The 11,643-nt window shown below is 29.8% G+C and overlaps 1 protein-coding gene across 1 annotated transcript; it reads left to right on the top strand.

Moving 5' to 3' along the window:
* The first annotated feature begins 84 nt into the window (after positions 1 to 84).
* Positions 85 to 10,521, top strand: LOC134715801 (leucine-rich repeat-containing protein 61-like). Its single transcript, XM_063578247.1, has 8 exons — positions 85 to 191; positions 3,171 to 3,257; positions 3,721 to 3,867; positions 5,024 to 5,084; positions 7,211 to 7,362; positions 8,163 to 8,231; positions 8,991 to 9,116; positions 10,351 to 10,521. Exons 1-8 carry the CDS (start codon positions 185 to 187, stop codon positions 10,428 to 10,430), a joined length of 729 nt encoding a protein of 242 aa, XP_063434317.1. The 5' UTR covers positions 85 to 184; the 3' UTR covers positions 10,431 to 10,521.
* The last annotated feature ends 1,122 nt before the right edge of the window (positions 10,522 to 11,643 follow it).

Here is an 11,643-nt window from a genome sequence, read left to right as displayed (position 1 = left end):
TGAATTCAGGTTGTCATTAAATTATTATATATCTTTTATTTAGAGTCTATAGTTTTTTTATAGTTTTTTTGTGGACTGTGTATAGTGTCAATAGAAACATGTAAACAATCATCAAATGAGAGACTGATCCATCCATGAACCTGTCTTTCTTAGTGTCTGTCTGATTTAGCAGATCTATCTTGGAATGGAAGGTGCAATATTATGTCCGGGCTAAAGAGATAAATCCACACAAGTTGTTTTTATATGAAAGAAAAAAAACAAAATAAAGATCATGATTAAACATTCCAAAATTTAAAAAAAAATGGTCACTATACATCAGTGTGAATCCTTAACTTATGCATTAATTCCAGGGGGGTTCCTAACCCAGGACAAAGGAGATGTTCCAATTACATGTTCCCATTCAAATGCAGTGATTGTCAAAAAAAAGGGGGGGGTTCCAACCCCCCCTCTGGATCGGTATCAGGTCCGTTCGCGCCCAATACACTTTTGCACCTCGCACGTTTGCACCCAAGATCTGTTCGCACTCTACACGTTCACACCCAATATTAGTTCGAATTCCAGATTCAGATTGTTGTTTTAAATTTCTTAGGTTTAAATACTGAATGTATTTATTTAGCTTGGTATAAGAAAAACATTGAAGATTTTAAATGAAAAATACAACAGATAATTGTTTTTAACAGCTTGGTCCCTTTGATCTGAAACAATGAAACAATAAAATATAACCAAAACATGATAAAATTTATTCAACACACTAAAAAAAAACGTAGTCAGAATCTCACTTTATTTTAAAACAAGTCAATGATTAAAAACAAAGTTATAGCGATACACTTACCAAAACATGATTAAGAGTTATTCAACATGCGACAAAATAAAACGTTGACAGAATCCCACTTTATTTAGAAAGGATTGTTATTTTTTTTAACAATACACTTTCCAAAACTTAAATACTGTGAAAGTACTTTAATTCGTGGGTATCAATTTTCGTGGTTTGAGCAATATTTACATGTTCGTGGGTTTTTAAATTCGTGGATTTTAGTTTTTAAAATAAAACATAATGGAAAAATTAAAGCCTTCAGAAACGAAGGTTACAAATAGTCTGGATCTCAGGTCTGGATTGAAGTAAATTGCAAAGTAAACTTTGACCCGTGTAAATTGTAGTGATAACACTTATTAATAGTTATCAAAGGTACCAGGATTATAATTTAATACGCCAGACACGCGTTTTGTCTACATAAGACTCATCAGTGACGCTCAGATCAAAACAGTTAAAAAGCCAAACAAATACAAAATTGAAGAGCATTTAGGACCCAAAAATTCCAAAAAGTTGTGCCAAATCATATAGTCATTATTATAAACCCATGATAAAGAGTGATCAACAGATTATAAACCATCAAAGGTGTTAATTAGGCCATAAACATGTCACATAAAGAAAACAGTAACATAAACAAATTGAAATGCTATTAACGTATCTTGAGTTGTCAAATAATTCTTATCAAAATCAAGCCCAGCATGAAACTATTATTACCAATATGTACGAGAATGATGATGAAGTAAAATGAACACTTTATCATACTCGCATAGCAATACCGGAAATCTGACTTTCATCGATCAAAAATATTTTTTATGCGAATTAAAAGATCAAAAGTTGTACAATTTAGACTTAAATATTAAATGGGTAATCCTGCATGCGATTGTAGTTCTGTGACTGCTATGAACGTATTCTCAGATTTGGCGTTATTCAATATATTCTCTAGATCATATCAGTAGTCAAACCTACCCATGGTTATTTTTCCATGGCTTGATTTGGACAATGGTTGTTTTATTTTGTTGGACACTTAAATTCGTGGATTAAGTCATCCACAAAAACCACGAAAATTGGTACCCCACAAATAAAAGTACTTTCACAGTAATAATAATGCTGTCTCACTTTGTAATGAGACAATGACAACAAGTATACTTATAGAAATATACTTACCAAACCTTGATTACAAAGTTATTAAACACAAAACCAATAAAAATTGGGCGCGAACATGTAGTGTGCGAACAGACTTTGGGTGGGAATATGTAGGGTGCGAAAGTGAAAGGAGGCAAACATGAGTGGGTGCAAACGTGAATGGGCGCGAACGGACCCGGATTCCTCTGGATCCGCGCCTGAATTCAAATTGCATGCCCTTTGCTAGTCCAAGTATTTATGATGTCTTGAAAGGATCTATCCTTAACTTTATTTATACATCACTAATGCACAAAAAAGAGGGTGGTACTTTAAAAGGGGGGATACTGAACACTGAAACATATGAAATAAAAATAGCAAAATCATTTCACAAAAACTAAAAATCGGGGAAAAAAGAAGCAGGGGAAATAAAATCGTAAAGATTAAGATAAAGTACCAGCCGTTCTAGGAGATCATGCATGTATTATTTATAATGGACATGAAGACCTTGTGGTCACCTTTTTATCGCCCGCTACTTGCATCTTACATTGTATTTGGAAAAAATGTTCGTCTGTTATTCATAGTAATTTGATGGACTTCATTAATACCATACTTATTGCAAAAGTAGAATGTTAACAATATACATCAATTTCTATTAGATTACGCAAGTTTCTGAAGGATTATAACACACTGACTTTTTAATCAAATCCAAGACATGCAAGAGAAATTAAGAGCACCAACAGGAAACAAGGAGAAAATAAAGACAGGAAAACACGAAGGACAAAAATCAAGCCAAACATGAGAAAACAAGAAATTTAAAAAATATTAAAACATGAAAATACATGAAATAAAAAGGCTGAAAACGTTACATGAAAATAACCCTTAACACACTCATAAATATGTGAAAAACATGAGAATAGGATTACATTTTTTACACTTTGATTGATTTGTTGTTATTTATGGCCCTACAACAAAGTAAAAAATAGCTAAAATCCAGGTGTATGCTATTTTTTTGTCTGATTTGAGGTTATATCATAAATGTGTGGCTTTCACACTTTTAATTGAAACACTATTTTCAAACATGTTTTAGAATAATAATGTAAATATGACATACTTGTTACTTGGATGAATAGTTGTCTCATTGGCACTCATACCACATCTTCCTATATCTATGACATATTTATGAAAACTTTCAGACCTTTATCAAATTATTCATTGTTCTTTTTTTATTTTATAATAGATGGAAGAATAACAAAAGTTTTACTGAAGACAAGAAGTGGTGAATTTGACTTGGAGAGTATTCATTCTTTAAATTTAAGAGAACTAGGTAAGACAGCGATAACAACTTAGAAAAGAACACCATGTGATGATCCAAAGAAGGAATACAATTGTACATTAAAGCATGAACCAGTATATTTTATACTAAAGATTTTCTTTTTTTTATATAATCTTTTACATCTTTTTTTTATCAACTGACACATGATCCTTGGTTTTTATAAATATTCACATAAAAGGTCAATGAAATTAAACGTTTGAGATGTTTGTACTGGATAGTTACACTAATACAATGTAGTCCACTGGCAATAAACATTTAACAATATCAAACAGTACATTTATTTTTTGGATTAATATTTGGTATTTAGACAGCAATTGAACAACACAAGTTAACCAAAATAAACATTGAGAGTTCACAATACATTCTTTAATTATAAAGGAACCACATCACATGAAAAACTCCTGATGACATCACCATCATCTACTTTGGCCTTACTGTTTATCTTCTTTTGTAGGCATTTCAGATTTAGGTTGCATAAGTGAATGTGCATCACTTGAACGACTTAATTTGGCCAGAAATGACATATCAAAACTGACCAAATTGGCAGGACTGAACAACCTTACACAGTTAAACTTGTCTGCTAATAGGATTGTCTCCCTTGGTGAGTAGAACTAAAAACATAACACCAGGTTCACAAAGCTAAGTTTACTTAATACAATGTGTTTTTAAATTTTCTTTCATGGTCTGCTACTTGATTTTACTTATAAATGGCATGACCACTCTGTTATATGCTGCTGAATTCATTGGGGGAATATACCTACTCTTATGGAGCACTTGATATCCATTCAGATACAATAATGTTCTCCTTCATCAGACAATGTCTTTGTTATAACAAAAATAAGCATTCAACACATACCGAAGCTTCCTGAATATTTTCTCTGAAGCTGTCAAATAGTACTAAGGTTAAACCTGTTTTTCTTAATAATAAAAAAAACACCAAAAACCCATAACATTACAGTCACATGACATCTATTACTATTACTATAAATTTAGAAATTATTGCAAGGTTTTTATTAATGCAAAAAATGCGACTGAGTTGTAAACGCAATAGTTTAAACTTGCATTTTGAAATATTTTATATGAACTAAACAGGATGACAAATTGCAATAATTAATGCAGGCAATAATTTCTGAATTTACAGTATCTGATAGACAGATTCATAAATGTATTACATTATGAGAACTGTTTTTTAAATTTCTGATTTATCTGAATGTTATTTAAACTGATTCTGATACAGCACAACATGTTTTACGATGATGGAATGAAGATTTGTGTATTGGTCAATTAAGACTGTAAAATCACAAATTCCTGTTTCAAGCGTGTTCAAACAAAAAGCAATTGATAGATTCACAATGTTTAAAGGCTAAGTCATATCATTTATAAATGGTGTTTAAGTATAGAAAGAAAATTATTAAATTTGAAAAATATAATATTACTTTGGAGACAAATGGGAAAAATCATCATTTCTTTACTAACCAAACAACATAAAATTGAGAATGGAAATACGGAATGTGTCAAAGCAACAACAACCTAACCATAGAGCAGACAACAGCTGAAGGCCACCAATGTATACATGAATATCTCAGATTATATGATTGTTACCTCTCTGCAATCTTTCATTAAAATGTAAATAAAGTTGCAGAATCTAAACCTGCACTTTTTAGATAGGTAAACATAAACAAAGAATACAATGTGGTAGTATAGGGGTCAGGGTTTATATATATATATACCTGTATGTGAATGTTTTTTCTTTTCAGAAGGACTACAGGCACTAGACAGTTTGCAACATTTGAATCTTGTTGGAAATTTAATTGGCAGGTAATTTTCTTTTTTTTTAAAACATATTAATACTTTTTTTCATTAAAGCGCAGGAAAGCGTCAAAACAAATGTTTTAAATAGCATTCCAAGGCGTCATAATTATTTGGACTACAAGTTACGTAATTATACATTGTCAGGCAATCTTCAACCTTTTTCCTCTTGATAGCATTGAATTATATCTAAAATTTTATAAATTTCTTTATTGACCAATGACAGATTATGTTATGCTTCTTGCCAAGAAAGTCAAACTTTTCTCATTTATTCATTAATATATCAAACCACTAAATCTTGATTGAACAAACTTCTCTTAATTGTGACAAGGGAGGTAATTCTGTATTTACAACAAACTTTTCTTATTTATTCAATAAAATATCAAACCACTAAATCTTGATTGTACAAACTTCTCTTAATTGTGACAAGGGAGGTAATTCTGTATTTATACTAAACTTTTCTCATTTATGCAATTAATATTATATATCAAACCACTAAATCTTGATTGTACAAACTTCTCTTAATTGTGATAAGGGAGATAATTCTGTATTTACAACAAACTTTTCTCATTCATACAATAAAATATCAAACCACTTAATCTTGATTGTACAAACTTCTTTTACTGTAATTGTGACACGGGAGATAATTCTGTATTTACAACAAACTTTTCTCATTAATGCAATAAAATATCAAACCACTAAATATTGATTGTACAAACTTATCTTAATTGTGACAAGGGAGATAATTCTGTATTTACAACAAACTTTTCTCATTTATGAAATAATATATCAAACCACTAAATCTTGATTGAACAAACTTCTCTTAATTGTGACAAGGGAGGTAATTCTGTATTTACAACAAACTTTTCTTATTTATTCAATAAAATATCAAACCACTAAATCTTGATTGTACAAACTTCTCTTAATTGTGACAAGGGAGGTAATTCTGTATTTATAATAAACTTTTCTCATTTATGCAATTAATATTATATATCAAACCACTAAATCTTGATTGTACAAACTTCTCTTAATTGTGATAAGGGAGGTTATTCTGTATTTACAACAAACTTTTCTCATTCATGCAATAAAATATCAAACCACTTAATCTTGATTGTACAAACTTCTTTTACTGTAATTGTGACAAGGGAGATAATTCTGTATTTACAACAAACTTTTCTCATTTATGCAATAAAATATCAAACCACTAAATATTGATTGTACAAACTTATCTTAATTGTGACAAGGGAGATAATTCTGTATTTACAACAAACTTTTCTCATTTATGCAATAATATATCAAACCACTTTTTATGATTGCAAAATCTTCTTAATTGTGACAAGGGAGATAATTCTGTATTTACCACAAACTTTTCTCATTTATGCAATAATATATCAAACCACTAAATCTTGATTGCAAAAACTTCTTAATTGTGACAAGGGAAGTAATTCTGTATTTACAACAAATTTTGTTTTCCTAAATTTTTTTGTTTATACATGAAGTGTTGTATGTAAGAAGAAAATTTAAAAAACACTAAAAGACAGTCATGAGGTTTGTTTACACACTATACAAATAAGTTCAATGTGTTGGTAAACTCTTGGATTTACTGTTGCAAGAATACAATAATTTAGATTTTAATTTTATAAAAACGGGTTCAGAAACGTAGAATATCTGTTAGACATCACACCATTATGTATGGACATTTTATTGAAATAGATTAATAATGTGATGTCTTTAAAGGCTGTTAATCATACTTGTAGTATTGCAATTAAATCCTGGCCTAATGGATATTACATGGTCAATTGTGCTATAGATCCTGAATGTTTACATTCAGAAATTGTATTGCAATGGTATGAAGAAATTATATCAAACTCTTAGCGACCATGATAATTTAGATTTTCAATATCTGTTTGAACAGGAATGAAGTTTTTTTTTTTCAATATATCTATACAACATAAAAAAGAAGATGTGGTATGATTGCCAATGAACTGTCCACAAATGACCAAAATGACACAGACATAAACAACTATAGGTCATTGTATGGCCTTCAACAATGAGCAAAGCCCATACCATATAGTCAGCTGTAAAAGGCCCTGATGTATGTAATGTTTGTAAACTTATTGTCCTTATTTTTTCAGCATCGATAGTTTAAGATGTCTTACTGGACTAGACAAACTGAAAACCCTGAGACTGTGTGATAGAACTCATGATTTGTCTAATCCTGTATGTATGAACAGGAATTACAGAACAGACATGATCAGCATGTTCCCAAACCTGGAATGGCTTGATGGTAATGTAGAATCATATAAATGTACAGTAACAATAGAAAAACATAAATAGCATTTTCATAATTAAATTATCATTGATGCACTGATGTTTGATTTAATTTTTGGTGAACAGGATAAAATATCAAAGGATTAATGACCATCACAAATAAAACTAAACTGTACACCAGATAGCATCAACCACAAAAGACAAATAATAACAAACAACACATGTTCCAGAAAGCCTGACTTGGTGATGGGGATTACACAAGTCTAATGAGCACATGAAGACTCCTAGCCTATCCAGACGATGTATTAGGGGGTGGGGGGTCTTCATTTGAAGATCCTTTTATTTTTTGGACTTTTTCTTCCTTCTTATTGATTTCTGACAATTGTTCTCTATTCTTTATAGTTCTTCACACCTTAAATCTTTTTTTATAAAATTTTTTGGGACCCATTTTGAGACAAGAAAAATATGCATGTCATTTTATTATGCTGAATTAAAAGTAGTACCGGTACAATGAACTTCTTATACAAAATTACCTACAATTAATTTTCATCTGTTGAATGTAGACATAAACCAAGAGTCTAATTTAAAAATATCAAAATTCAAATTCTTTATTAACTTTGAGCCTTATGGCTCATCAGTATATCTATGAAACAAGTTCATGTAGTTGAAATTCTTAAAAATCTTTCAAAATACAATTTTTATTTAAATGTGCAAAAGTCTATATTTTTATTCACTGATAGTCATTTTTATTTGTTATTTATTGAAAGTTTTTATTTTTTATAGAATTTTAAAAATTACATTTCAATGTTTTTTTAGGTGAAAAATTGATAGGAAGAGGTAGTGAAGTCTTTCAGCTGTGTCAGAAGATAGAAGAGGCTCTTGAAGGTTTGTAGTGTTTATTTGATTGTTTTTTTAAGGTTTATTTGAGTCACACCAACACATTTTTACAAGGTTTATTTGAGTCACTCCAACACATTTTTACAAGGTTTATTTCAGTCACTCCAACACATTTTAACAAGGTTTATTTGAGTCACTCCAACACATTTTTACAAGGTTTTTTTGCAGTCAGTGTATTGAAAAGCAAGAAGTCAGCATTCTTTATATCATGTTATTTTTGTCATCACTGAGATATAGCCTTTTTGTGTCATACAAGGCCATGGCCATGTTTCTGTAAACCAAGTGTCAATTAATAGTGACTTTGTTTAATTCATTCACTTACATAATTAGAAAAAATATTAACATTGATTGATTGGTGATTGCTGGTGACTGTAGCATGTTTCATGATTATTTATATTATTTGTTGCCATTCTCTACTAATGATTCGATGGAACAAACTGTTTCTTATTGTAAAACATATATATAATTATTCACAGATGCTGTTATATTTCTATAGGTAAATTTCTATAAGCTGTATTGCTTTTGAATAAAAGACTATTATTATGACCAATAGATATATAGGAAGATGTGGTAGGAGTGTCAATGAGACAACTTGCTATCCAAGTAACAATTTATAGAAGTGAAATCATTATAGGTCAAGGTATGGCCTGTTTTGATTCTGTGTGTTCAAAAAGTCCTTTGTTGTCATTTTGGTAATTAACAAGTTGAAAATGATGAGATAATGTAGATTGTTTTTCCTTTTTGTAGCAAGACAAGAAAGTGAGTCAATGAGCCACTTGCCAAAACCATCAAAATGGGTACCAGATGAATACTGGGAACCATCACATAAATTTGAAGAATCTATATTGTCTGATGCCTCAGAAGAACTGGAAGGTATATTACTTACTGTAAAGCAGGTTATTTTTGCAGGTGTAAAATTTTGCAATTTTCATTATATAAGGTATAAAAATATTTTGGTGGTTATTATTTTGGAGGATTCAAAAATTTTCTTCAAACCTTTGCATTTACACTTTTAATTTGGTGGAATTTATTTTGGCCATTTTGTATTATAAATTCTAAAATGACCCCCAATACGGTATTAGGAAGTCATCACTGAAAATTAAGATGATAAAGTGAAATTCTCATTGGAACAAAAAAGATCAGTAACAACATTAGAATGAAAATATGGACAATGTTTTCTTTAAAACTCTTGTCAATGAACACAAGCAAATGGAACAGGGCAAGCTCAAAAGAACTTTAAAGTGGTAATGATTAAAATAGATATTTTAGAAATTTCATTGATAATAAAAAAAGTAAACATTTTTTTATTTAATTTTTTGACTGATTTTTTACTACTCTCCAGATCCTCTGAAATTGTAAAGATTACTTTCAATATCCTAAAGAACATGGTTCACTTTAGGTCCACTATGGCCTTTAATTTGAACTTAATAATTAAATGTCAAAATGGTCATAATTTTGGTTCTTAAATGGGACTAAAAGCATCAGGAAACACTAGGCTGCAACCTGCGATCCAAAAGAATGTCAATTATGATATTGAATCAATAGACACAAAAATCTGCTGGATCAGGGGTAGCAGCCAAAGTTTATTATGCTAAAAACTGTGAAGAATTATTGAAAAATTTGACCAAAACTGATGTTTATAATAAATAATCCTTAATTAAGGGGCCATAACTTCGTCTTTTTTTATGTGATATGTCAAAAAGAAATTGAATTTATAGTAATCACACAACTATTTCTAAGTGAAATTTGTAGTATTTAAGCTAGAAAAGCTAAAATTATTAGGGCAGATTTTTTCCCCTTCATGAATATAAATTCAGAATATGAACAAAAGAAGATTGATGTATGGTATATATTTAAAAGACAGCAATAGGAACAAAAAATAAATTGTTATTGACTTCTAGTGTTATAAATTTAATCAAGTAAATAGCTAAAAACAATCAGCACACATATTTTGTTAATACAGTGTATTCATCTGATATCAAAGAATACAGTAAATTGGGAATCTCTATTTTTATTGCTGGTACAAATTGATATTTAAAATCTTATAGCTGTATTTTAAAAATTGTTATAATTTTCTGTAGTAAAATTGTCTTTTTTTTCTTTGCAGCCCTGCTTATGTCTTGTAAATATACTGTGAACAAGTCTGAAGACACTCTGAACACTCTGAAAGAATCATCAAAATCATGACATAAGGCAGTCAAAGACAATCTAATCACATCTCTGTATTTTTATAATGACGATATTGTAATAATGAAATAAAGTCTCATAATATCATAAATACAAGATGTTTTTATTCTTACTATTGTGTAAATCTCAAGAAACTGGGAATCGAAAAAAATCTAAGATTATTGTATGGAATATATCTTCATTTACATTTTTTGTTGCACATGTTTATGAAAACTGACTCAACTAAACCTTGACAAAAACAGAATTTTATGCTGTTAAAACTGAATTTAGCTAGAGTTTTTTTTAATTTATTGGTTAACAGATCCACTGTCCTCATATTTTTTTTCTTTCAATTTTCAGAAAGACAAAAAAAATGACATTTCACATTTTTGCATTCCAGCCAACTCTTACAAATAAATTTGAATAACAATATCTGCTAAGCAGCATTTTCAGTAAATTAAAAATGCATTATTTTAGCATTTTAAAATTTATTTTACACACATTGTGTCTTAAAAATTAAAATCTGAAATAATTCCTTGTTTGTGTTTCCAGAAATAGACAATAATTGTTGACCTTGAAATGGTATGCAAAATATTTTTGTGTTACAAAATCTTTAACACCCAATTGAAAAAAATAGTTCTCCTTTTATGTAATAATTATAGGTTTCATAACGAGTGAGAATTAGATATCGCTTGATATCAACTCGAGTTATTTAATTTCAATATAATAATAAACGAGCCTGTGGCGAGTTTGTTATTACTATTTAAATTAAATAAAGAGAGTTGATATCAAACGATATCTAATTCTCCTGAGTTGTGAAACCTATTTCTCTTATGGTAAACATGCTTTTTGTGCTTAATAAAAAAAATCCGCGAAACGTCGACCCAGTCGCTTGAACATAACTGCATTGTGACGTCATATGTCCTGTTCGTCGTCAATCTTCTTCATAAGACTTTTTTAAACATTTTGTACGCTTCAGAATGTAATAATATTTGAATAAGAATATATAATAAGGTGAAAAGTGTGCGTATTTTCTATATTATTGAAGAAATCGCTTATCTCCGTTGCAATGGAGGAAATGTACATCATTGTGACCTTTAACTGTCAACAATGACCTAAAGAATAGCCAATGAAAATGCCGCAATATCGTTTCAGGAGGTTTCGTTGGCCAATCAAATTAACGCATTTTTCGTATCACTTTTTCGTATCACACTCCGGACAGTGTGATACGAGA

Source organism: Mytilus trossulus, chromosome 4, assembly GCF_036588685.1.
Source record: "Mytilus trossulus isolate FHL-02 chromosome 4, PNRI_Mtr1.1.1.hap1, whole genome shotgun sequence".
In the NCBI taxonomy this organism is placed as follows: Eukaryota; Metazoa; Mollusca; class Bivalvia; order Mytilida; family Mytilidae; genus Mytilus; species Mytilus trossulus.
Note: the sequence above shows the minus strand (reverse complement) of the source record. Positions and strands in the feature narration are given on the sequence as shown.

Coding starts and splice junctions, on each gene's coding strand:
- LOC134715801 (XM_063578247.1), top strand. Junction 3,868..5,023: donor TAATAGGATTGTCTCCCTTG/GTGAGTAGAACT, acceptor TTTTCTTTTCAG/AAGGACTACAGGCACTAGAC. Junction 7,363..8,162: donor AAACCTGGAATGGCTTGATG/GTAATGTAGAAT, acceptor ATGTTTTTTTAG/GTGAAAAATTGATAGGAAGA.